Source organism: Gymnodraco acuticeps, unplaced genomic scaffold, assembly GCF_902827175.1.
Source record: "Gymnodraco acuticeps unplaced genomic scaffold, fGymAcu1.1, whole genome shotgun sequence".
Classification (NCBI taxonomy): domain Eukaryota; kingdom Metazoa; phylum Chordata; class Actinopteri; order Perciformes; family Bathydraconidae; genus Gymnodraco; species Gymnodraco acuticeps.
Genome location: NW_022990334.1, coordinates 693,474 through 721,306, shown reverse-complemented (window position 1 = coordinate 721,306; position 27,833 = coordinate 693,474). Strand labels below are relative to the sequence as shown.

Below are 27,833 nucleotides of genomic sequence, written 5' to 3'. Positions count from 1 at the left end.
TTGACATTGTTTGGACACCTATCTACCTCATCTAATACCTGTGACGTGAAATGAACATTCTCCCATTAATGGCAATAAAGTAGAGAACAAATATTTGAGAAGGAGGGAGAGAAATGGTGACTTCTTTCAAAGCTATCAACAATCGGTATACAACACTAAGATCAATCCAGTGCTGAGCTCTGAGTGGTGCTGGTGTGTTGTGTTTTTAAAAATTTATTATTAGAGTATTATACAAAAAGGGCTCTTTTCCTCGCAGCATCTTCAACAGCATACAGGTCTCTGATTGGCTGAGAGGGCCTATTTTCCAAACTGGGGACCCCCCTTGTGTGGTTGTTATGGGAACGGGTTCTATTCCACTCTAGTTCACACACACACAGTGTTGCCTGGAGGAGAGTACGCAGACACAACTGATGGTGTACGCAGACACAACTGAGGTGCAGAGAAAGAGCAGTTTCCTTATTATTTTCTATTCTTCAATTAAAAGCCAATGGCCGGATACACAGGACTTCGAAGCTGCACTTGGACTGAATTTACAGTTCATTCTTTCAACGGCTCCTCTTTAATTCTGAAGGGCAGCGCAGCATCCAACTGTGATCTCACTCTGTTGACATGCCTGCTTGTTGGATCCTATCGTTTCTGTATCATCCCTTTGTTAGCTGCGTTTCATGGTCAACATAGAAAGCTTTGGAGAAGTAAGTGAGACTTGCATCATAATTGCTTTATCCAGGGTGCAGTGATGAATTGAAAGATCTTCTGGGTATTTCACTCAGTCCAGCACGGAGGATGTACATTTTAATTTTTGCATTCTAGATATTGATTCATTGTCATAGTTTGTAATGGTCAGATTCAAATTACACCTGTTTTTAATCTGATCAATTGTTTTTTACCCTGAAGATTATATTAAAGGTTGTTAAGGTTTTAATTCAAAGAAGTTGTTGCCTGTTACAAATACCTTGGTATCTGGCTTGATGATTGTCTCTCTTTTAAACTTCATGTCAATAACCTGCTTAAAAAGCTGAGGGTTAGGCTAGGGTTCTTCTACAGGAACAAGTCCTGTTTTTCGCTTGAGGCCAGGAAAAGGCTCTGTGACCTTTTTACCTGTGCTGGACTATGGTGATTTGATGTATATGAATGCACCTGCCCATTGCCTGAGCAAGTTAGATGCTGCGTATCACAGTGCTCTGAGATTTGTCACAAATTGTAAAGCGCTTACACATCACTGTATACCAAGGCAGGTTTACCATCACTCTCTGTACGGAGGCTCAGTCACTGGTACACTTTTATTTATAAAGCTATGTTGGGCAAACTCCCGTATTACATCTGTTCTCTGGTAAAGCAGAAAGTTGCAAGCAGCTATTGTCTGAGATCGCAGGATGTAGTCTTGTTAGATGTACCAAGAGTAAGGACTGTCTTAGGTAAGACAGCTTTTATGTGCGCAGCTCCACTTGCTTGGAACAGCCTACAGTCCAAATTGAATTTGAGCAATTTTATTTCTCTGAATGTTTTTAAGGCACGTCTGCACGAGATGCTTTCTGACACTATGGGTGTTTGTAAATATGATGTCCTCTATTGTTTGTTTTTATGTTTCATGTGGAACTAAATTGATGCAGGTCTCCCTTGTAAAAGAGATCCGTGATCTCAAGGGACCTATCTGTCTAAATAAAGGAAAAAAATAAATAATTAAAGATCCCATGTCATGGCCATTCCTACTGATCATAATTCCATTGTTGAGGTCTACTAGAATAGATGTACATTGTTCAATGTTCCAAACTCACATTGGTTTCTCATACAGCGTCTCTGTATAGTATGTATATTCACTCTCTGTCCTACACGCCTTGTTGGAGCTCCTACCCCCCCCCTCCCTATGAGCCCACTGTGCTCTGATTGGTCAGCTCGCCACCTCTGTTCTGATGAGTGCACCACCGTTAAAGCGGAACATCAATGTTTATGTTTTACAATGGCGTTTGTTAGCAACCAGAAAAGGACACCAGTAATGACAAACGGAGGAGAATGCTGCGTGGGGTCTGGGTGCCGTGTTGGCGGGACGTTGCGGATTACTGGGGTCGTTTCCTGGTTGCTGCTTGGGGTCTGCGAGACAGCGAGATACCTCGAAACTCACCTGAACACACACACTCACAGCCTGGCTGGGGCAGCATAGACAGGTATTTTCTGTGTTAGAGTTTTACTCGCTACAAGGTGTACTTTGAGGGTTTGTGACTCTGCAGAGTTTACATGCAGAAAAACCTTCATAACACAAGGGGACGGGGAATAACCAGAAAAGCATGACATGGGACCTTTAAATAATCATAAATACATTTAATTTATCAAGCAATTTTACAGGTGCTCAAAGACACTTTACGGTTATACCAGAAATGATCTGTTTGTTTCTTCTACAAATCATTTTACAAACATTCTTTATTACTACTTTATTGAATCAGCATCTCTGTACTTGTTCCGTAACAGTTTCTGGAGGAGCTGCACCTAAACCATCCCGTTTGAAAACTGGGAAGAACACTGGACCACGTGAGAACGCACGCACACTCAGCATATACTATCAGACAGACTTCTCCTTTATCTTTTCCTGTACAATCATGTCTCTTTTTTTCTCATGTCTTGAGAAATGATCATTACATGATTATACTTTTACATGACATTAGTATTATTGCAAGTAGATTGACAATGGACTTTTATAGAATATAAAGAAATTGCTTTATTCTTTACAATTGAACATGGTAAGCTTCCAACTAGTATTTAACATAAATGAATATCTAGCTATTGGATGCTATAAAACCATCACCTCATATTCTCACACATTTAGTTCGTACTTCATACGTAGACACTTTTTTTTTTATTAGAGATATTGGAAATGTCTCTTTTATTATTTTAGTTGTCTCATCAAAGGGTGATTCATTAATGAAGAACATTTACACAATGAGAATTTAGAAAAATAACCACCAGTAATGTGGATTCAGTGATTTAGTGATTTAGTGAGTAAAGGCAAATAATGGAAATGCAACAAGTCTGGTGAGTTCAAAATATGATATAACTTGACTGTAATGCAGCCTTTAAAATCAGGAAACAACAATAATATATATATATATATATAATACTAGGATATTATGGATTCTAAAATCTAAGAGAATAACTAGTCTTGTATCACGATATTGATATGTCAATATATATCCCAGTCATTGATCTTACATTTGAATCAGAATTAGCTCTACCTTTCTGAACTCTTATTTCAAGAGTAAATGTGAGTCCGACCCCATTGAACTTTAAACACCGGCAAATCCTCTCACTTGATAAGAAAACACACCTGTAAAGTCTGACTTGTGATTAAACTCAAACTTTCAACTACAAAAAGCTACTGTTCCTCCCTAATGATGTTTGCCGAGGGACATTTGATGTTGATTGAATTTATTTTCCATTAACATCAAATAGTAGTGGTATCTTTGTTTTTCAGTTAAACCGCCTGTTTGATCAATCCTCATTAAATAGTTCTAGTTTAAAAGCTGCCTCTGGTTTGCGGTCAGATGTCAGTTGATGCTCCACCATGGGTCAGTTTAACTCCTGCTGCGTGTCTCACCTGGATCTTCTGCTTGTTTCAGCTCTGACCGCAGCATGCAAGCCTGCCTCCGCTTTCTCCATCAGAGGCGCTTCAAATTCTACAGTCAGTCCTCTAAAAAGGACCGCTTCTGCAAGACTTGTTTGTCCAACTCCAAACGGACCTGGTAAGAGTTGTTTCCATTGGATTGAACATGTGTATTATCTATGTGTTCTTACCTTTCCATTGAGATGACTTGTCAAAGGTTTGAACTCAGGAGATACTGGTCATTTCACTTTCTACAATAAGTATTAAGTATAACAATGCAATTTAAACCTCTGTATTATGAATGTGCTAACTCTGTTCGCCAGTTTAAAGGTCATTATTTGTTCAAAGAGCAGTGTCCGCTACTGCCTTATCCTTTATTTAGCACCTATTTAAAAATATAAAATTGTAGATGAATACATTTATTTTCTTTAATTGTTTTTACCTGAAGAAAACATTGTGTGTTGGTAAAAGCCCTTTTTGTTAAAGCCCAGAGTAATGTCTACAGACTCTCTCGGACTCCATTCACTGCCAACAACATTCTTCCAAGAAATACAAATAGTGTTTCGAACATGGCGAGCAGTTTGATACAATCGTTCAGTTTGATGAAGTCTTAATTTCTTGGTAAATTAGTAATAATCAACATATTAAATTAGACCCTCTATCTAGGGTCTGACAATTAGTTTGATCTAGGCTGCAGTCAGTCTATTTTTGTGAAACCATCCAATGGTTTGAGCTTACATTTTGACCAGAACATTCAAGTTCTGGTGTTTATCAGTGACCACATGTGTTTCCTGTCACACTACACTTGTAATGTGTGCTTTTTTGGGTGTGTTGCTCTCTGCTGCTCACAGTTAATGTGATGCATATTTTCTACAGTGCTCTAAAGTGTCATTACAGCCCCCTTGAGTGCACAGTTTTGCGGAAACTAGATGATAAACATGCTGCATTATATAACACTCAATTAGTCGGCACGTTGTTTTGACTCTTGGATTTAAAAAACTGATTTCCAGTCATGCCTGCAGACACACTTTCACAGTGCCAGCTAAGCAGCTCACCAGACAAAAGCGTGCCACGATAAGTCTGTTATCCTTTCCCATCCCACTGCTGGGGACACAGGAACACGGTAAATGAGAGTGGGGGGCTGGATTAAATTCCCATTGGCTGCACTGCTGCCGTCAGCTCCTCCCACCCAACCCCCTCTGCTCTCTTCCGAGCATCCTGGCTCTGCCACAGCACCGCCATCATTGCGCTTGGAGATGCTGTTTTGCTCTGCTGAGAGAGATTCCTGTGTTTGGTGAATAGATGAAGCCTGGCTTTACCAAGAGGATTAAAGGATTTGATTTGTTCCCCCTGCCCCACACCGCTGGCCAGCCTTCACAGCTGGATTTAGATTTACATTTGGGAGACCTGCCATGCTGAACTGGGTGCCTTCACTTTTCTCAAGGCCGTCTCAGCGGAGTAGCTCTCACTACTGCTTTTTATTGATGAATTTATTGTTTGCCTGTCAGTCCTGCTATCATTTAACTCATGATACACTAAGGCACACCATGGCATGTGGTTCATAGCCAGCATCAAGCTTCTTAGTTAAGAAACTCCATTTTTTTCGGGATAAAAACACCCTGCTTTATTTTTGAGAGATGTTGTGGTCTCCGAAGCTCTCCCTGTCCAACATCCACGTGCGTCTGACAGCCAAGGGTTTACTCCGAAGCCTTCAGCTGCTGTCAGGATGCAGGAAGAACACGGTGGTTTTCAAAGCAGGTTTGTCACTTATTTTATATTGAATATATCTACCTGCGTTATTACGGGTTTTGCTCTCTCTTCTGTAGTATTTAAGCCTAGCCTATCAGTGTTTGCCTCTCACGTGGACCTGAAATCTATTTTTAGTCTGGCTATTATTTACTAGTTGGCAAAGCAGGAGGTTCATCTTTCATTTACCCACCTGGCTCACCAAAAGATGTAACCCTGAGCAAAGGTATTGTATGATATGAATCTTGATATCAGGAATAATTATATTTAAACTAAACATCAGATTGGTCTCCTTTAATGCCATATTGACATTTAAACACAGTTGTATTATGTTTGAGGCTACCTTTTTATGACTGTCAGAATGCACTTGCTCACAGTGACACCCTGTGCTCCTGTTTCACCCTGAGATGAACCAAGGTTATTTTGGTTCTTGGTTTCTCGGTCAAGCTACAGGAACCTTGTTTTGATTGTTGAACGGGATTGTGGGAAGGCAGACGCTTCCTGTGGTTTCCACATAATGCAAACCATTCTCCTATTTATTTATTTTAAAAGGTTATGACCTTATATGATAATCCTGTTTTAAAGGGTTTTAAATACAAAATGGGATTATATCTTATTTAAACAAAGCAATACAAGTGTCCAGTGTATAACCGTTATTGGTATTGTGTCAACAAAAGCACTAAAACAAGTGCTTGATTGTGAAGGGTCTCATCACCCATCATGCTTTGTGCTATGGTGTGATATCCCCTTATAGCAGCACAGCACTCTGCTACGGAGTTACTAAGTCACTCAGTATTTGATGTGAAGTGTACAGTGATGTTGAATTGTTACATTAAATGCATCTTTGTGCATGGGAGGAGGGAAAGGAAGAAGGCAACATGTGTCATCATCGCTGTGTTCAGACACTTTGATGAAAATAGCTGCAGGTCCTCTGTTGCCATGGAAGAGTGGTCAAAGGGAGAGACGGCCTGCGTGCTTATATAACGTCTAACTCAAATGAAATTGCACAGTTGTATTAGATAATAAAGCCAGATAATGAACTCCTATATGTGGCCAATGAAAATGTTCTGATAAGTGATTACTTAATTAAATAATACTGGGTAGCTCTCAAAAGATGTTCTGATTAAAACATGTACAGGATTGTAGTTTGTAGCCCTGAAAACCAGTGAATTTCCATATTCTCTATCTACAAGATACATCTCTGAACCGACCACATCTTTAGACCATTTTGAATTATTTAACAAGGTAAGATCATTTTTTTTCTTTCAGATTCAGCAGAAATGTGTTACATAATGTCCAGTTCTAGTCTTCTGGAAACGAGCAGAAGATGACAGCTTGTAGGCAAAAAACATACGTGTGAAGATGTCTTTGCCAGTTCCTCTATATATAGACATGAGCGTAGTTACATTTTGCAACAAGTTCAAAAGAACAAGATTTATGAAATTACATTAATTATTACATATAAATCATTACATGCAGGGCTGCATTATATATAGTCTTTTTGTTCACATGTTGAAAGACTGCGATATTGCACTCAGATTTGTTTTATTGGCACTTAGTTCAAGAAGAGTATCATTAGGAACCTACTTTTTAAAATTGAACGGTTTTTGGTGCCTCTTTTGTTCAGTGCAATGTTGAATTTATTCTGTAAAAGAGTATTGTCAATAATTTCCTTAACAACAAAGAATTTCTTGTATTTTATTAGTATACTTTTATTTTTGATCAGCATTCTTAGAGCAGCCGACAAGAAAGAGTAGACTTTGAAATCAGTTTATTTTTCTTTCAACAGCATTTTCTCATACTGTAACATCATAGTTCTCTTGTAAATTCAAAACACCTTTGCATATGTGGTCCTTACCTTGCTCTGGTCATATTAATTGCTGAAAACTGTGGACGTAATATTATGTTCCACTTTGATATTCCTGTATATGCTACAAACAAAACACAACCTTACCCGTATATAACTCATGTATTATCATCATACCGTGCAGCCCTAATTGCATACCACTACATTACAGGGGAATAAGATATTTTAGTTCTACTTACTAACAACTACTTATCTTCACAATATATTTGTTGACAAATGTAGTTTAATGTGCAGTAGTTTGACAGCCTGAGTCTTTGAGCTTGGCTTCATTCTGTATGCAGGCATGTTAGTGGTGCATGCTGGCTGTGATGCAGCTGGACATGGCGTCCCCTTACGCTCTCTGCACAGCCAGCAGAGGGCGTCCTCATTTTACTAAACCTTTTAAGATTTAGTGAACTGCAGCCTCTTCAAAACGATTGAAAGCTGAGCAACACAGATCCACTGTGAGTTTGGATCTGTGTCAGAGAGACTTTCACGTTTATCACTCTGTACTGATGAACTATATATGAGGCAAAGAAAAGAAAGTGGAGTTCAAATGAGTGTATGAATAACAATAAGGAGGATGTAGTCAGGACATTGAGATGGAAATCTGTTTCACATTTGTGTCCTGTATCCCACACACATTAGTAACATTCATTTAAAACTGCTCACCAAATTAAAGAGGCAACAACATTTGCAAATTCACTTAAGTTATATACTAAGGTGTGTCTTATTTTGTTTGACTTGAAGGCGGCGCTGTGTTTTATGCTGAACTGTTTACTTTGGCTGAGAGACACAGGGAGAAACTAGTTTTGAGGGGAACCGCACATCCTGATACGGAGCTGTGTCAACTTAAGACTGGCATTTTAAGTTTCAAATTCAAATGACTTTTAACCATTTTGTACTCGAGTAGAAGGTTTTTGTTTTGCTTCGGTAACTCTACAGCTTGAGTGTGTTTACCCTCTCAGTTCATTACATCAGTTTTCCCTCTGTGGGTATTGCCAGCTTGGAGTGTTATTCCCCTGCTCCTGGATCAGCTGAAGGAAGGGAACATACTTCCTCTGGTTAGAATAAATACCTTCTCTGTCAATAGAAACTGCAGGGTGTTATTTAGAAAGGTATGCAAGTAAGCATGACTTAGATATCTCACAATGACTGTACATGCTAGTGTTATTACCACAGCCAAGCTTCTCAGTTTGGTTTGCTTGCTTGTCAGAAGGATTCCATACAAATCAACTCGCCTGATTTTCATGAACATTGGTGAAGCGTGGGCCAAGGAAGAATCTGTCAAATGGTGCTGCAGATCTGACTTGCAGGCCTAATACACACATTATTATTTTCTTATGTAAACGGCCTTGTGGGAGTTCTGTCTCTAAGGGTCATTCTGGGATGAAATGACACCCTGCCTAGTGCAATCTAAATTTAACTTGAATGTGCTTCATAAAGGACATGAATATAAAAGCTTCATGAGCATGGGTTGTATAATAAAGGAGAACACTGTGCTGTATTCAACCACTATATGTTTTTAAAAAGAGATCTAGTGTGGTTTTAATTTTCCAGTTTGACATCAGATGATGTAAATGTGTGTTTTTGCGTATTCGTCTTCATTGGCACTAATGGCTCTTACATAACAGACAGACAGAGCAGAGTGAGTAATGCCACGGGCCTCTGGTGGTACGATATATTCCACTCACTGGTGTTCCCCATATGACCCAGGCTTTTCTCACTGCTGTGTTACATAACGTCTCCTCACAAACTAACACAAGAAACAGGTGTCTAATATCAAGGATAAGTTATTTTCTTCCCTCGTGTCCTCAGTACTCAGTTTGTAAATGTTATGTTTGGAAGTTGCTGTTTTGTGTCAGAGAAAACAAACTATTGATGGAAGCTGTTGTATGGGGTTAAGGTATTTATAAAGCTGATGTAAACCAAAGCTACATTAGCAGGGTGTTGCTAAAATAGTTTGTCCTTGGGGGCCAGCATCTGCATCACTAGATTGAATTGGGATATGGAAAACTAACTGCACCGAGGATGTGTTGTGTCGGAGGAGCAGCTCTGAGAATCCTCAGGCTCTCTTATTGGACAGACAATGGAGCTCGCTGCATCCGTGACCCTCACAGGAGTAAATAAGGTTTGGAGGGGGGGGGGGGTGGCGGCGGCTGTCAGAACAGCTTATTGTTTTTGGAGTGGGGTATGATGATGATCAACGTTGTCACAACACTCAACACACGTTCTTTCACAGTGGACAAGAACAAACCGAAGGCCGCCTCCCGCCAGCAGCAGCCGACGTCTCAGCCGAGCCAGCGCAGCGGACCACCGGATGTGGTGCCAGCGAGTGTCGCTGAGGGGGGGAGGAAGGACCAGAGCGTCCAGCAGCTCAGAGGACTCCTGGCAGCGAGTAACCGAAGATGTGAGGCCGTCGCCATCGTCTTGCAGCGAGCTTTAGCTGAGGTAGGAATCTTTTTTATTTATGAAATTGCATTTTTTTAATGTTATATTAGACTCTTCAAATGATTTGTCCCGGCAAATGATCTAATGTGTACAAAGAGAAGACATAATGAAGCATATTGCACAATTACCGCAATGGGTAATCTGTCACTGACCTTTTTTTGAACATGTATAGAGAATATTTTAATAAAATCTTATGATGTTAGATAAATGGATTGATGGGTAGAGAGATATATACTTTATTTGCCATCAGTGCATTCTTGATAAGATGATAATTCTGGAAAATGCTGGCCATGTTCAGTTTGTGATTGTTGTTGTACAATTTATACTGTTTGCAGCTAAGATTAGACTGGTTAATGTTATCACACTAGGTTGCCTGGTTTAAAAAGGAATATTCAATATATATATAAAAGCAGACAGCTCTCGTTGAGGAATCCTACTGTTTATATCCATCAAATATGTATACAGAATTGCAAGTACTAAGTCTAAGCTGTAACATACGGATTAAAACCATGTCAAATGCTAGCAAAATACCAACATAGCCTGAATGTACAGGGGTAAGTCTGAAATGATCTTAATGACATAACTACAAGTGTTGCAACATCATGTCCTGTGTGTTGATACAAGGCAAGCCAAATGCCATTTCTATTTCAAGAAACAGCATGAGGGTGACTGTAAGGGTACGGAGGGCTGCAGTCATAGACATACTTGAAGGCTGTCCAACACAAAACAGCCCTGTTGCTGTAATGCGCGGAACAACTGAAGCAATTCTGGATTTAATAATTCATCTTTATTGCAGCAGGATTTTATTCTTGGGAAGATGAACTTGAAGCTCAGTTGTATGTTTCAATGTTATTCAGGTCGCATGAGAGCCCTTTAAAAATATGGATGTTTGAACTTGCTGTTTGTTTTGGATCGGTTTTAATAGTGGTGCCATGTGATTGGCTTCCAGGAACTAGATGCCCCAAGGGATTCATCTTTCGCACAGCACAAACAGGCTTATCCTAACAGCCTATGGCGTTATATTTGTGCCTCTATCCTGAGCACGCAATGAAACATGTTGAGCATAGAAAATGCTATTGAGCGCGCTCTTGAAAATGTTTGAGCACAGAGAAATATATTTTCTCTCGTAAAACTCCTGCTCCGTGCGCAAGCAGACCGCTGCACGCGCTCTCTCTCCCCCGCTCGCTCGACCTCTCCAGCCTGCGCGCGCTCAGCTTTGCCTGCGCTCGCTCAAGTTGTCATAGCGTTACAAATGTGCCACAAAACCAACCAATCGGAGAACTGGAGAAGGTCAATTCTGATTGGCTGGTCCAGCGCCATGTAGAGAGAAGAGTTGCGACAGCGGAAGTCCAAAATGCTTGATCGTCACGTGGTTCAGAGACTCAAAAAGTTCCCGGAAGTTCGTGGCGGGCCATTTGAATCACGATTTGAATGCATTAATAACAGGATAGAAATGCAATTTTTGGTAATTAGTGGTCAATAAAGGTTTTGATTTGCAATATTTATACAACATATCGATATGTGTATGTAGTTACATCAATGTGTGTTTTTTTTTTTTAAATGTGCTAATATTTGAGGATTAAGATAAAATAAGAAGTAGCCTACTTTATTGATACCAATTGGGGAAATGTTTACGCTGCAGCAGCAAAAGACAAGGAGGCATTGTACATTAGACAGTTAAAAGACTATAATTAAACAATCGAAAATGTAAACATCTTAAATAGAAATAACATAGCATTACAACATAGAAAATATACATAGTGTGAACAGCTATCTTACCTGTTAACATACATGTTAGGCTAACGTTGCCTTGGTTAAAGAGCCTGTTGTTTATTGCTTTGAATTCTTTAAAACAAATATTATCTTCTTAAACCTGTATGGTAGTCAGGAGCATCACATCCTAATGTTTGATATATTTAGAGGGAGGGAAGGAAGGTTTCAAAATTCAGATTAGATACAATTCTACCATTTCTTTAATTCATGGTGGTTTCAGTAATCCCCTGGTAATTGAGGACACAAGTAATCTAAAGTACTAATTTAATCTTTATGACTTTCAGAAAGGACAGGAGACCCACAGGTGCCTATATCAATGATTGTCAACTGACAGCACAATGAGTCAAAGGGCTAGCAGCAGCAGCATGATGATGATGTTAAATGTGTTGTTTTTGGAACATCCATTGTAAATAAATGGAATTCAATCAACATTGAATAGCATATCATGCAGTTTGTCTGTGCCTTTTCCTCCGTGTTGTCCGGCATATCGTCTCCCCCATGGTTTGCTGTGCTGCCTGGGGATGCTCCAATCGCTCAGAGAAAGGAGTACACATGTAAAGTTTCCCCACTGACACAGAGAGGAGGAAAGAATGGCTTGCTCAAGTCAGCAGGAGCAATTTAACGATCACAAAAGACAACAACAGCAACAACATATGTGAGGTAATCATATCTTTCACAAAACAAAGACCACACCATTGGGAAGCTTAACGTCTGTTTAATCAAAATAAGGAACAGGGAGAGGCTTGCAAAACTCTGGGAGTTGAGACTCAGGTGCAGGGTGAGGGTCTCAGTGCAGGTCTTCATGCTCCATTGAATCCCCCTGGGGTTCTTGTGCTGAGAGAGGGCGACAGGAGAAAGGGTTAGATACATCTAGCAACCTATAGGATGGGAAATTGCTGACCTATTTTAAACGTACCTTGTGTTTTCACTCTCACTTAAGTCCCTCTCCCTTTGCCATCAATCCAAAATCAGCTGAGCTGCAACATAATACAGACAGGTAATAATGAACAGAATCACAAAGACATAATATGGCTCTGCTAAAAACACTCACCAATCAGTTACGTTTTTGTTTACTGTTTAGAAGTCTCAAATATCCACTCTAAATCCATATCAATAGCGATGTATCACACAAAAGCTCTCTTCCTTATTATTGTGTAACGTTAACTATATTATACTAGCTTGAACTCCAAGATGGATATCCTCATTTCTCCACCCACTACAATCACACGCCCCAATGTTATATTTAACTAATATGTAACTCCCTCCACCCCGGATAAAAGCACGTTAAGAAGCCCCTTTTCTCTAATTCCACAACGTTGGAAGAAATAACATTAAGAGAACGGATTAATAGGCTTCATGGTTAACGTGTGTTGCTAACTTTAGCCGGTATCCTAGCCTCATCTGTCCGGTTGAAAATTAACGCAAGCATATGCCCATTGTAGAACAGGAAACAGAAGTTGGTCCAGGTTCTGGTCAACCCAACATTGTGATAGAGAGAGAAACATGTTTTGTCATTCTGCCACCTCTAATGCTTACAGCAAGTAATCAATACCTCAGAAGGGTTCATGTAGCTACATGCATGCTACGGTTTGTTAGCGGTTTGCTTAAACTACCCCTATAGCTGTGTTGCCGGCTAGCAAACTCAGGCATTGCAAACAATAACGTGATATCAGAAAACTAGAAATGTATTACTCACCTGACACTGTGGCGTGCTATTCTCTTCATTCGAGTCTGTCATGTCCTGTAAATGTCAACGATAGATGTGTAATAAGAACGTCAACAGCCTGATGGCAACCGAAAATCCCTCTCTCATCTCAGATAGAAGATATGATTGGAGACGACCAGCCAATCAGAATTGACCTTCTCGAGTTCTCCGATTGGTTGGTTTTGTGGCACATTTGTAACGCTGTGACAACTTGAGCGAGCGCAGGCAAAGCTGAGCGCGCACAGGCTGGAGAGGTCGAGCGAGCGCGTGCAGCGGTCTGCTTGCGCACGGAGCAGGAGTTTTATGAGAGAAAATATATTTCTCTGTGCTCAAAACTGTTCAAGTGCGCGCTCAATAGCATTTTCTATGCTCAACATGTTTCATTGCGTGCTCAGGATAGAGGCACAAATATAACGCCATATCAGCCAACCATACCGCCATACTCCCTCATTGAGTTGTACTCCAAGCAAAAATACGATTTGCTGCTTGCTATTAGGTTTATTTAATCAGTAGCCCTACAAGCTAATACAAGTGAATTATAGAATTGAATTAAAATGACCCCATGCAGTCGGAAAAGATTCCTATCTTTGTTTTCCTGTAAACCTAGAAGAATAAAACGGATACCCTGTGAGCACATGAGATGCCACCAGCTATTTCAGTCTCCCTGTTAACTTTAGAAGGGCCCTTGTCAAACCTTTTCACACCACATGTGTTGATGGAACAACTGGAATGTACTAACCAAATATGCATGAGGACATAAGATGATATTAAGTGGCTCTAACACTAGGGCCTTGTATTTACTTTATTGGAGTACACCACTCGTCCAGATATCATAAACACAGTAATGTTAGTGTTGAGAAGTATCTTGACAAGTAACGCCTTCTTTTCAATTTGTTACATTTTACTCATTTTGGCTCGAGAAAAAGTATGTTCTGAATTCAGAAATGTATATAAGTAAGAAACCATAAAACGTTGTTTTCTATGTATAACAAACACTAGGTACTGTGGTATAGTGCTGTTTATTTCTAAAAATGATTGATAGTATATGATGTCCAGAAGGGATTTGTCTTATATGTAGGATTTGATCTCTTCCTCCACTCTTCATTATCCCCTGGCTCATAATGCCTGTTGCATTGCCTATTGTTAGAGAGGAAGCATTTCATCAGCGCACTGAGATGTGCATAGATTATTAAAGAAACACTTGGTAAACCAACCAATATCGATTTCTATCTGAAAAAGATCATGTCAGTGAAATTCCCCCTCTAACATTCCAACTATTATCACTAAATATATAATAACACAAAAGGTTGGAAAAAAACTGCACTAAGGTACAGCTTTCAGAAAATATTTAGTTGACAAGAGGGGAGAACATTTATTTAAGACTTGTTTTCAATGCAGAAATTCAATTTCCTTTGCTGTTGATATGATGCAAACTAACAAAGACATTTTGCATAGCAATAAGACTAAATAACATTTTTTAAAGTTGACAAAAACACTTACACAAGGGGCTGCCAGGACTTCCCTCTAGAGGCCGCTGGGAACTTGCCCTCGTTCCTTTGCATTGCACTGGACCTTGTCTGACATGTTGCTCCCCCTCTGACACATCAGCACAGGGAGTGGAGGCCAAATCCATAACATGCCAGACATTGGGCTGTAAAATCAACCTGCTTGAACCATCCATCTTATTTCACTTTAGCATCCCTGAACTGCAGAAACGATAGCTTTAGGGGGAGGGGCAGAGGAAATGGAGGACCCTGTTTCCAACCCTACTGCAGCTGTGGTGCGCCTAGCTTAGCAGAAAGGGCCATCACACCTGCACATTGGCATTGTTTTTGGGTCAGGGATCAAATACGTGTCGCTGCTTTAGGGACTCCTTCTGGGTTCTTGCTCCTGCGAAGTGAAACGCGGTTGTTTGCTAGCAATGCCTGTCCTTGTGATTTATTACCAAGCATCATAAGGACTCCGGAGGAAAGGAAACTACTGATTACCTTAGCTTCAAACATGAAACGTGGTCAAAAAACAAGGGGATGTCAGTCAATGAGATTTACCAAATGTATAAACATGGTTGTGCGCTTCAAAAGCAAACCACTGCTCCTTTAAGTCAAAATGTAGAAAATAACCCATGAATTAGTTTCCTTTGGCCTACATTACAGAAACTCTCTTACTTCAGAGTTTGACACCAGACACATCCCTTGTGGCAGTGCTCTGGATAGTGACACAGTTCATATCAGTCCAATTTTAGCCTCAGATGGCTTCAATGAGTTCTGTGGTGTCTTCTGCTGCCAGTTGCACCGCCCCAAAATATAAAGCTATCCTGATAATGCAGTCAAGTGTCAAAGATATTTTGACATTTGCTCCTTAGATGTTTAGGAACCTTCAACACCATCAACCATGGGCCGCCAACAACATTCCAAGCACCAGAAAGCCAGTAGTAACTTATTTGAGAATGGTGTGGATGGTATTGACTGATGCATATGTGCAGTCGTGCAAAACAACGCTGGCATTTTTTTTAAATGTATGAGACTGGTTCATGTCATGTGACAGCTGGTGGTTGTTTGACTCATTTCCCATGTTAGGGGGGCAGGGTTGTGAAACTGATCACATCAACAAATATTAAAAACACAACATGTTTGTTCCTCTGTCATTGAGAGCGGCTGACTCAACTTCCACCGCAGTATGTCCTCCACTGGAACCAAAGATTCCAATTCATATATTCAGCCAATAAAACACACATAACTTGCATTTGATTTCAAGCCATCAACTCGGCACACAAGAGTAACCGTGTTTCACGTGTGGTATTACCCAAGTATTGTGTGCATGCAGTGTGTAATGGAATCTGGTGGTCACTCATCAGCCCAAGAATAGGAGGCAGCAGCTCCTCAACATAGTGTGAGAATGTCCCAGCTGTTGACTTGATATGGTTACGATGAACAGCAGCCAAACGCTCACCAAGGGCAGAGCTCTGTTTCTTATCATGTGTTTGGATGCAGTGTGTGAGCTCTGGACCTGGTTAGACATACCTTCTCTCAAAGAGCAAAAGCTGTGAAACACGTTGCTCTTCAGCGGAGGAATGCAAGCACATTCCCAAATGTACAATCTCACTTTACCTCTCTTGAAATTCACAATATTTCTAGGAACTTGTAACTTGATCAGAGGCAATTAGACATTGATCTCCGTCTACCATCAAGTGTTATTCTACACCTGACATGGCATCATATTGATATACACCGGGGACATGTCTGCTCTTTGCTCCTGGATAGATGTCCCTTAGAGTTACATAGGCTGAGTTATAAGATGGTTAACATGTGCTCTTTCTAATGAAGTCGGATGCATGATAACTAAGGTGGCTATTCAGAAAATTACAGTATTCTTTCATTCTATACTTTCACACAGAAACTAAGGTAATGAATTCTATTCACAAACACGCACTGAAAAGCTTGTTTTTCCCAAGCTTGAGAATAGACTACTACACACAAGACAAAACATATTTAAAATATATCTTACAAACATGTCTACAACTGTAGAGTATATGTATTATACAGAACGATTATAATAAAATAACTAAACTAACCCTAACTGTCCCAGGACATAAATGTTATCTTTGGTTTAAAACGTTAAAACAGTTACATTCATTTCAGAGTAGAGTAACATGTGATCGGTCAGCATGATATCATCTCGTAATGGAGAAATAGTGCTCATAGATCCTGTAGCTGCAGAGCTTATCGTAAGGTGGTGATGCAGAGGGGTGATTGGATGTGGGTTTGGATGAGTAGTGGGGGAGGATGGTGGTAATAAAGCCTCACCATGTATCCCCTGGGGGAGGTCAGTGCACAAGCCCTGCTCCATCAGCCTAATGTCAGGCAGCTCTGCACAATGTATGTTTGCTCCACTCCTGCTGCTTTAAAGTGACCCCACCTCGCCGGGAGGAGGCTGTCCTCTGCGCACTGTAGCCTGCCCCTTTGTGGTTTTTTTTTAGGTGTATTACGGTAATGCGCTCTGCAGTCACTCTCCACAGCCAGCGGCTTTCTCAGTGCTACCTCAGATGTAGTCAGAGCAGTCTGGGAGGAGGCGTGTGGAGGTGGTGTGTCCACCTGGACCGCCGTTTGTCCTGGAGTACTGGGTCTCTGTAGCTGGGGGGGTGGGGGGGGGGGAGAGACTCCCGCTACCGATCCTCAGGCTGAGGCTGGATCATGGGCTGTTCTGGCAGCAGAGCGTGCCTTAGTGCCCCATACGCTGCAGAGAGGGTAACTGGCTTCTACATTGTTCTATCTGCAGTGAGGAATATGAGCTTTAACAGGACGGAGAGGAATACTGTTTGTTTCTGTTTAAACTAATCAGTGAAGACATGTTGGGCTTGTCTTTCTTTCTATTTCCTCTGGTTCATGATTTAATTATGCAGGCTGTATGACAGTTAGTGTCAGGCTCTTAATGAATCAGCGGAGAGTCGTATTTACAGGTTTTGGGTTTGGATGCGTCAGTTTGGAGTCTTGATGAGCACTGCAGTTTCAGCGCAGCCTCCTCTTTACTGCAAACCTGAGTCAGAATGAGAGGAGTGAAAGCTGACAGCAGGCATGTGCTCAGAGTGAAAACACGAGTTGAATGCCTATTTTCCATAATCCCCCTCCCTTGTTGCTCTGGTGCTTGTAATTTATTTGCATTTGCTATTCAAACAGTGTCCTGGAAGGAGAATCTGTGTCGGGAGTTGCCCTGTCAGGACATTCCTTCATATAGGAATGAACCTTACAGTCATTATGCTGCCATTGTGATCTTAACTGTGATGATTTATGTCAGAAACCTGCATGAACATGTGCATGACTGTTTGTTTCCCCCCCGCAGCGTGATGAAGCCACACAGCAGTGCAGGGATCTCTCCCAGGAGCTGGTCACCCTTCAAGGAGAGCTGGGTAAGTGAGGTCACCTTGGTCACACACACCGGCTGTGTTTAAAGTTGTTATCAGCAAAGCACACACTCCTGCTCTGCTTTTAGTTCTCTTTTCTGCTAAGAGTGTGTCCTTTTATATTATTCAGTTAGGATGACCAGTCAGGAAGCACTTTGGATCTCGTTTGTTTAACTTTAGAGAATGAGGAACAATTGTTTTTCATCATGAGTCTTTGGTTGTTTACTTGGTTCCATCATTGTTTACTTGGTCATTGGCCATTTGATGCCAAGGACTCTTATGTTTACTTATCACTTTGCACAAGACAGTCTTTATTTAATTATATAAAAATACAATATGTCAGATATGTTCCCATCTTAAATGAAATATGACAGTTTCTAGGGTTGCACAATTAATTGAAGATTTCTTAAAAATCACAAAATGGATTAATGTAATAACCAAATAGCCAGAAGCAAAATATTTGAAGGTTGAATACTATTTTAAATAAAGTAGTGTGGAGCTGCAGAGATATCCCACCGTACAAATGTAATTCTACACTCTTTACAAAATATTTGTTTTTAGACAGATCTGCTAAAAAAAGTCACACAATGATCAGTTGTATATATTGTTCAATGTTAAAATTACGGAAAAATGATCACAACCACTCCAATATCAGTTATCAGCATCCCCCCCCCCCCCAGTGGTGGAATGCCCCACCACCTGAGGCCTAATGACCCGTGTTCTCTGTCCAGCCTGTGAGCTGCCCCACAGTATAGCCTTATATTTACGGGCACATGCATTTCATCACTCTCACACTCCCATACTTAGGTCAGCCCTATTGTTGTGCCGCCCCCCCCTCACGGCCTCGGGACTTCCACATGACTGCTCTTATACGCTGAGCGCTGTTATATCTGAGCTTTAACACATTCTTTCCTACACTAACCTTTGATTCAAAAGATGCTAGATATCCAGACACATTTATAAGTCTGCTTTTAGTTGTATTTCCTCTTGAGAGTGCTTCCACAGGGATGTCTCTCAGTACACTCTTGGACCACATCCAAACTTGTGATAGGACCACACCCCCTTTTATCATTCCTGACTGTGGGCCAAACTGCAGCTAACTTTAGATGAACTATGCCTCCTCCCCAGAATGAGGCATGAGGTGTTTCGGCTGTGTGGATTTGGACTAGAAAAGGCTCGTATGACCAGATCTCTGTTGCACATGTTGTTGAGCTGTACATGCCAACCCTAGCCTGATAGATAGTCTCTCGCTTGGCCACTGTTCCTGGATCGCTCATTCCACTCTCACTGAGGTGAATCCTCATGCTCATGAGGTGCATGAGTTCAAACTGCAGCTCTGTTTTAGCCGTTCAGAAACACAGACTCTGAAACTGTGTATAGACATCCAATAAGAATGTCAATTATGATTTATCAAGATTTTCAACTATTTGTCTGTGAAGTTGTTAAAAATAACGTTATTGCAACCCTTAACTCAGATCAGTTTGAACTATAAACAACTTTTACAGCATGTAAAGCTAAAATGGGAAACATCATGTGCTAAAGAGGCGGCAACTCATTCTGTAGAGACTTGACTTGGGAACTAAATGACGGTTCAAGTCCCGATTGGACCCAAACTAATACTGATTGAGTGTGGACTGGTAGCTGGAGATGTGCCAGTTCACCTCCTCTGAAAAACTGGCAGCCTGTTTGCTCTGATACCTTTACATAACAGAAATATGTTTTATATGTATTCAGACCTAATGTGTATAGATCCTGAACTGAATTTCAACAACTTGGGGATAAATAAATGGTCTACTTGTTCTACTTCTAAATATTCCTCCTTTATCGTCTTCCTAATTGATCCTATTCTCCTTCTTCTGAAATGCTAAGACAGGGCGTTCCCTCTGCTTCTTTTTGGTAACCACAACCATTAAATCTTTATTCAGAATCATTATTCTGTGCTCTAGAACAGGACAACACTGTAAGATGACTTTTATTATGTACCTTTTAGTTTTGCTCTGATGATTTGTGAGAGCACTGAATGTTCCTGCCACACGTGTTGTAGCATAGCAGAGCAACATCTGGGTTCAGTATTATATTACGCCCACTATTAAAGACTCACATAGTCTCAACTTCAATGTGGTTTATTGTCACATCATGTATTTGAGACCAAAATAACCTGCTATACATGAGAGCTGCTCTTCTTACTGTACTCCATCAGTGTTAGTTCACTAATGAGTGGAAGTTAACATTGGCTGGCTGTGTTTTGGCACCAGCACTTAAACCAGAGAGGTTATGGAGTTGGTCTCCGCCACCCACTCCAGTGCAGACCCAAGCACTTGGCAATGGAAACAGTTGAGAAATAGTGAGACTGGATTACAGAACAAAAGCTAAAGCCACCTATTGCATAAACATAGACATGGCACTCTGCCAGCTGGAGAGGGAGGAAGAGACTCCTGGTGTACGGGTATGTCACTTATGATACTGATTTCAAGATAGTGGGAAGGAATTAAGAGACTTATCTTCATCTGCCTTTTAATAACTGCAGTGTAGTTGGCACATGCAGTCAAGTGCAAGAGGACCCTCCCCTCTAAAGTCACTTTTTCCATTCCTTGTTGGAGCACATTTAGTGTCACACATTAACATCAAGGCAGAACTTTGCTAGTTCCTCAGTGGATGGATCACATTTCTTACCTAAGCAGTTACTAATAGACAAGAGTATTACAGTCTACAAAGCTGCATGAAATCACCAAATCAGTTCACTCTGGTGACCTGAGAGGGACAAACTACTTCTGTCTTTGACAAAGAACTTGTGTCATTTATTAACCAGCTAGAAAGTCAACCAGAGAACCCCTAGAAACCTGCACTCTCAAAACTCTTATGTTTGCCTAGTAACACGAGGGCACTGTTGAACTGTGTTAGATTAAAGGTAAAACATCAAAGAAAAAGGCTTGTGTGTAACCACAGACAAAGCTGGAATGATGTCCTTAGAGATCGCTACATAGTAGGTAAAAGCTACTATCTTTACCAAGAGAAAAAAACTCAAGTTGAAGTTTTTCTGTTTCCAGTCTGCTCCGTGCACTCGTCTGAGCATCTGGAGAAGGAGCGGGATGAGTTGCGAGCGTCCCTGGAGGAGGCGCTGCAGGATCAGCACCAGCGGGACCTGTTGGAGCTGGAGCAGAGGCTGCAGGCCATCTACCAGGCCGAGTGGGACCGGGTGCAGCTCAGCCACCAGGAGGAGAGCGAGTGGAGCCGGACCCTGCTGCAGCAGCAGGTCGGTGCTCTGAACCAGAACCTGCAGCACTGAGTTATATCAGGATTACATTGAACCACATTACGTAATCAGTTTACAAAAAGAAGTTCACATTGATTACAATTACATTAGGCTACATTACTTTTATATTGTGATACTTAGATAAGCTTACTGATGACCTTTTTGGACATGCAACTAGGTATTTTATTAAATCCAATAACTATTAATATCTTGCACTGCACCGCTACTTATTATTCCTGTACCTCTTTTACATGTATTTGCTGTATTTAAATGGTTTTCTCTTGGCTTTTTGAAGTGTGTTTCTTTTGCACTGTTCTAATACACGTTGACTTTCTTTGTTGTTGAAATGTGTCATTTAAATATACTTGCCTTGACCTAAGATGTGCCGAGGACTCATTTCGTAATCAGCGCCACATACTTCAGTTACGCAACAATGAACACAAATGATCATTTTCTCCCTAACCAAAAACTTAACAGCACTTTTATTTTCTAGTTTCTGAACTGCTCAACATTCATGAGAGAATACGCCAACAATTATAAAAGAGCTTCTCGTGAGCTATCATATAGAACGTTGCATATGGATAATTTGCCTAACTAAATTATGATATTTTTTTGTACATTTTAATAATAATAATATATGGAGGAAAATGTAGTATTGCCTCTTCATGTATATCGTCTTGTTAGTTTAATTGAATTAGTTTGAAAGCCGCTGTCCCTGTAAAGGCTCAGACCACAGTGGAGGGCGGGACATTCATTATATTATATAAACTGTCATTGTAGCGTTAAAATGTCAATGTTTATTTAATCTTTTCTCTGCCTTAAGAGAAAAAGAGTAACACAAATCTTAAGTATTGCAGTGAACAGTAATGCCTAATATTTCAAAGGTCTACCCTGTGTTATTTTTTTTAAAGATGGAAGAGCTGAAAGCCACTCATGAGTCCATGAAGCAGGAAGTGGAGAGCAGCCATGCAGAACAGCTGCAGTCTGTGGAGCAGCAGTATGAAGCGTCCCTGCAAGGTGAGAGAAGTGCATCTGATCCAAAAGAAACTGCCTTCCTGCTCTGAAGCTCAGAAAACCTCGGCTTTATATAACTTCTGATTTCCTACCTTGGTTTACAATTGCATGTGTGCATTGTTCCATTGCATAATAACAGAACACTTCTTAGCCTTGAGCTCTGTTGTACAGATGTCTGAAATATTTCTGATGTGATATAAATCCTCAGAGATCAGAACAGTCCACGACCAGGAGCTGCAGTCTTTGGACGCGTCTCTGAAGGAGACAGGAGACACTCTGTCTGTAAGACTGACTTTTTGTTTTTCCTTTTTCATCAAATAAATGAACTTACAAACCAATGCAACAGTGTGTAAAATGTATTCTGAGACTTTGTTGTGCTGCGTACGTCCACAGGGAAGGATTGAAGTGCTGACAGCGGAGAACAATGCCCTAATTGAGAAGCTGAGCGCCATGGAGAACAGGAGGAAACAGCTGGCTGAGAAGAGTCAGGTACCCCCCCCCTTTATCAGTGTGCTTATTATAGCAGAGCGCCACTTTAGGAGCATCTCATGACCCAGTGATAGCCTCTAAGCAGGAGCGATAGCAGAGAAAACCCACCAGCAGACATGAACACCTCACAGTTTCTCTTGTGCCTCACTAGGGTACATTTCTGCTTTTTTGTATTATTCTTTATTTGTAGTCACATGATATTATATTTTGCTCAAGTGACAGTTCAATCCATTAAGTGATCCTAAAACAAAAATAAATAAATACCGTAATACAACAATTATTTAAAAATGAATATGTTGGCTGTGTTAATGCAAACGGCATCAATCTTGACATCGGGGTGAAGTTTGTTTTTGTTTTTTCAAATATTGGAAGTTGAACATCAGCTCCTCCAGTATAAACTGTGCAGCCAAAACAAAGATAGTCAGACCCTTAGGGATAAACACGTGTGTGTGTCCCAAAACACAAAATATGAAATGCCACAACATAAAATGATTCACTCTTATAGCAAGCTTTATATTATGAATCTAAAATGTGTATTTTTTACTATTTTCCACAACGTTTGTTCACGTTGCCCTTATTGAAAAAAATAAATGCTAGTTTCTTCCACAGAGAAATCCATCCAAATGAAGGACGGTGCTTATCGCTGACTTTTCCCAGACTGATAAAGAAATCCCCCCCAAGCAGACAATTCATTAGTTGTTGGGATTATGGGAACAAATAGGCATTTAAAGGCTTGAAATGCTTCAGTTGTTATGACCAGCGCTATTAAAAATATACTACATGAAAGTGAAAAATAATAAATGTTGTCCCCTGAGGACATCACTCAGTGAGGCACACAGGTTCAAAAACCTAGTGGTTAAGAGTTGTTACTGTTAATCATGAATCATTCTTTAACAGCGTGAACAGGAGTGGGTTAAAGTCTTACACCTCTGCCGCGAGTGTAGATCACTCCACAGCACCAGACCCAGGTGCCCTGAGTTACTACAATCAAGGCGGCTGGATGCAGCACAGCCACACCCTCAAGATGAACCCACAGGGGCATCTCACCTCACATTAGCTTGCCTTCTATTTATAGGACAAGATGAGAGCTGCATAAGCAACAGCTCAATATCACCTTCTTGTTCTTAAAAAGGACAAGGAGTTTAAACACTACCTTCGCTATGACAGCTAAACATCCAGAGCTTCGTTGTCCCTGATGCATGGCGCCCTCTGTTGTGTGTTTCTGGATTTATGTCCACATAAAATGAACAACCCTGGCTGTACTCATTTTTCTGACGGTCCCTGAACATCTCTTGTTCTCTGTCCCTGCAGAAGGACTCCCACACCCTTTATCTAGAGCAGGAGCTGGACAGCCTCAAAGTGGTGCTGGATATAAAAAACAAGCAGCTGCACCAGCAGGAGAAAAAGCTAATGGAGATCGGCAAACTGGTGAGGCACATGATCAGGAGGATTACTGAAGAGCAACCGACATTTAACAACCAGAAGAATGGTTGTGTTATTTTTGTTTTGTTGTCTTTCCAGACGGAGAAGAGTGTGAAGCTGGATGAGAGCCTGCAGAAGGTCCAGCAGGAGAATGAGGACCTGAAGGCTCGAATGGAGAGACACTACGCTCTGTCCAGGTAACAGCTCACCGGATCACTCCTGTGTAGAAATGGAAACCAGACGGCTCTGATCCACTCAACTGTTCAGTGTCTGTGCCATGTATTACATTATGTTACATTATCATAGCTGCATTATTTTCAAAACACGATTTACCTTTTATTCTGCAAATACTATATTTAGTATGATATCGGAAAAAGCCACACATGTTCTCTGATTGATCTAAAGTCTTGACATCTGGTACTGGCATTAGTCTGGTATATAACACTTATTACTATAAAACTTAAGAACACATTAAAAAAACACACTTATCATAGTAAAAATCAAGATTTTAGAAAAACTTCAAAAACTGTAAACATTACTTTAAAGGTGGGGTAGGTAAGTTTGAGAAACCGGCTCGAGATCGCTAGAATTTGAAAATACACAACCGGAAAAAATCTGCCACTTCCTTACAGAGCCCCTCCTCCAACACACACGAACGCGCACATGACCAATGAGGGCACGAGATAAGTTTGTGCACAGATGGAAGGCTGACAGGCAGGTAGGCCATCCAGTTATTTTAGCCGGGCCGGCTAAAATGATTGGTCGTGCTTTTTACAGCGCCACGGCTTCCACAGATGACATTCTTTTTAATGGATTTTTTGTCAAAGCACTTCAGATATTCATTGCTATCAGGGATGTTAAGAGCATTCCATGGAATATAACAAAAAGTGTATCTCGAGCCGGTTTCTCAAACGTACCTACCCCACATTTAACTAAATGTTTTCCAATTGCAATAGTTTTTTTACGTTGCATATACGTGTCTATCTTTGATATTCAACTTTTAAGTTAATAGATATTTGTTGTGATTATCGTAGTTTCTGAAATACAGCCGCTTTACAATAAAATCAGCCAAATAGTTTGACATTTCTTCAGATTTTTTTTTCTAAGCTCAGAGGACACCTCTAAAGGGCATTTAAAATGTCAGTTAATTAAAAAAATACACTGGTTCCCTCGTGGAATATGGGCATTGTAGTTCATTGTGGACTATGTCTACAACAAAAGCACTATTTACTGCACTGAGTAATGCTTGAATTACCTGTACATATTCAGTAGCAACCAATGGGTCTGTGGCTGGGAGCAACCAACAGGAAAAGGAAATCAGTCATTATTGAGAGACAGATTAATGTGTTGTTTATTTGGATCTTATAAGATTTTGGGGGAAGAAACGATCAACTTCACGTCTTTAAATATTTGAGCATGTCTAACGTGTCCTCTGTGTATGTGTGCGTCTCAGACAGCTGTCCACGGAGCAGGCGGTGCTGCAGGAGTCCCTCACCAAGGAGTCCAAGGTGAACAAGCGTCTGTCCATGGAGAACGAGGAGCTGATGTGGAAGCTGCACAACGGAGACCTGAGCAGCCCCCGCAAGGTGTCCCCCACCTCCACCTCGCGCTCCTTCAGCCTCCAGTCCCCCCGCAGCTCCGGAGTCTTCTCCAGCCCCCCCGTCTCCCCCAGATAACGATGGGCCTCCGCTTCCGGGAAGCTCGGCCTCTGAGTTATCCCTCTGGAATAAAGAGCCATGTTTGTTTTCCTTAGCAACGCCTGACTTCTGGATCGGATGAACTCTGACACTTTCTGTACAGAGACGCTTTAAAGACACCAGTCGCACAGAAGCACTTAAAAAGCAAGGCCCCCTTGTTTTATGCCTTTCACTTCTGATGGATGGGGGAGAAGGAAATCTCAGGACACTATTTTTGTTACTTGTTGGAGAGGCGCACACGCACACACACGCACGCACATGCACGCACGCACGCACACACACACACACACACTACATGCAGTAAAAGATACACACATGTTGACACAAATGGAAATCCAGCTATGAATACAGATAACCTTGTCCCTCCTCAGTCTTTTATATGAAATATGCATTGAATATAAAACTGCTCCTTCTGGATCCCTGCTCCATTTCCTCACAGCTAACTGCAGAAGAGTGTCCGTCAAAGTGTCATCTTACTATCACCAGGGCTGTTCGAGTCTCGACCCGTGTTCAGAATTTATTTAGTTTTCTTTAAAGGTTGGGATTTTTTGCACCGATGTTGTCTGTTCTGTTCCTCAAACTTGTTTTGTTTTCCACATTTCCTTGTTTTATTGTAGTTTTGACCAAAGGACCAATCCAAGTGTTTGTGCATGTGTTTGAGTCTTGGTAATCACCCTCACTGAACCCTCCTACTGCAGCTTTAACGTCGGGGCCTTTGCAAAGAGTTGAGCAGAAGAGGCTTTGCTTTGTACGTACGGGAGACCCTGCAATGTCTCAGAAAAGAGTATTTTGTGTGGATTTGTTATTATTGGTTTATTGACCATGTTTGAAATATGAAAATTAATAAAGTCTTGTTTTAAAGCTGGTGTAGCATTGTCGGGTTTTAAAACCTTGATCTACATTCACTCACCAGCCACTTTATTATACACCTTGCTAGTACTAGGTCAGACCCTTTTGCCTTCAGAACTCCCTTAATTCTTCGTGGCATAGACTCACCAAGATGCTGGAGACATTCCTCAGATTGTGGTCCATATTGACATGCTAGCAGCACGCACTCGCTGCAGATGTGTTGGCTGCACTTCCATGATGCGAATCTCCTCTCCAGTACATCCTAAAGGTGCTATATTGGATTTACGCAAAATAATAATGGGGATATAAGGAAAACACAGACACTCGTCACCGAGGTCACAATATCAATCGATCCAGCAGAGCAATAGCCTATAGGCAAAACACAGAAGATCAACAAAATATATGACATAAAATGAACTTACCAAAGCTGAAGTGGAAGGTCAACTTCATTCATTTTCTTTCCGTTTTACTGATTTGAATCGCTATACGCTGCTCGCTCTCGTCTCCTCTTCACATCTAAACTTTTTGCGGCACACATACTTACAGCCAATCAGCTCTCTGAATTATGAGACGACGTTTGGTAGGTATGCCAGCACTTTGCCCCTATGGTGATTATTTTTTTGCCGCACACATTGAATAGAAAAATACTTTTTACAGCACCCATTCATTTTAACATCAGAGAGAGGGGCTTGCCCCACATCGCTCAACACGGCTCAATAGGCACACTGTAGACAAAAATTAGAAGAACCCAGACTAAAACAGCAATGTACAGACGAATCAGATGACTGAACATGATCTTAAAATATATTTTAACATGTATTTCTTTTGCATATTTTGGGAATTATTATTTGCATTACTTTCTGCTGACACTAGGTGGGGCTGTGCCTGCCCCTAATGACGAGTCGCCACTGACACTGGTCATAAAGGAATGGACATGGTCAGCAACAATACTCAGGTAGGCTGTGGCCTTAAACAATGTTTAATTGGTAGTATGCCAAGAAAATGTCCCCAACACCATTACATCACCCCACAAGCATGAACCGTTGATACAAGCCAGGATGGATCCATGCTCATGTTGTTTACGTCAAATTGTGACCCT

At 41.0% G+C, this 27,833-nt stretch overlaps 1 protein-coding gene across 4 annotated transcripts in view; it reads left to right on the top strand.

Annotated features, from left to right (window-relative positions):
* mtus1a (microtubule associated tumor suppressor 1a) overlaps positions 1-26,749 on the top strand; it is a 32,963-nt gene extending 6,214 nt beyond the window's left edge. Inside the window, exons 1-12 of one of the 4 annotated variants that reach the window (XM_034223203.1) lie at positions 370-692; positions 2,464-2,523; positions 3,609-3,731; positions 9,427-9,635; positions 17,950-18,016; positions 21,058-21,263; positions 22,175-22,280; positions 22,486-22,559; positions 22,671-22,766; positions 24,078-24,194; positions 24,288-24,385; positions 25,642-26,749. In XM_034223203.1, the coding sequence (XP_034079094.1) occupies positions 488-692; positions 2,464-2,523; positions 3,609-3,731; positions 9,427-9,635; positions 17,950-18,016; positions 21,058-21,263; positions 22,175-22,280; positions 22,486-22,559; positions 22,671-22,766; positions 24,078-24,194; positions 24,288-24,385; positions 25,642-25,864 (1,584 nt within the window). In that variant the 5' untranslated portion in view covers positions 370-487 and the 3' untranslated portion in view covers positions 25,865-26,749. Of the gene's footprint in view, positions 1-369; positions 693-2,463; positions 2,524-3,608; positions 3,732-3,771; positions 5,351-9,426; positions 9,636-17,217; positions 17,358-17,949; positions 18,017-21,057; positions 21,264-22,174; positions 22,281-22,485; positions 22,560-22,670; positions 22,767-24,077; positions 24,195-24,287; positions 24,386-25,641 lie in introns of those variants that run through there. The other 3 variants (XM_034223202.1, XM_034223204.1, XM_034223205.1) reach the window with 3 other exon arrangements.
* The last annotated feature ends 1,084 nt before the right edge of the window (positions 26,750-27,833 follow it).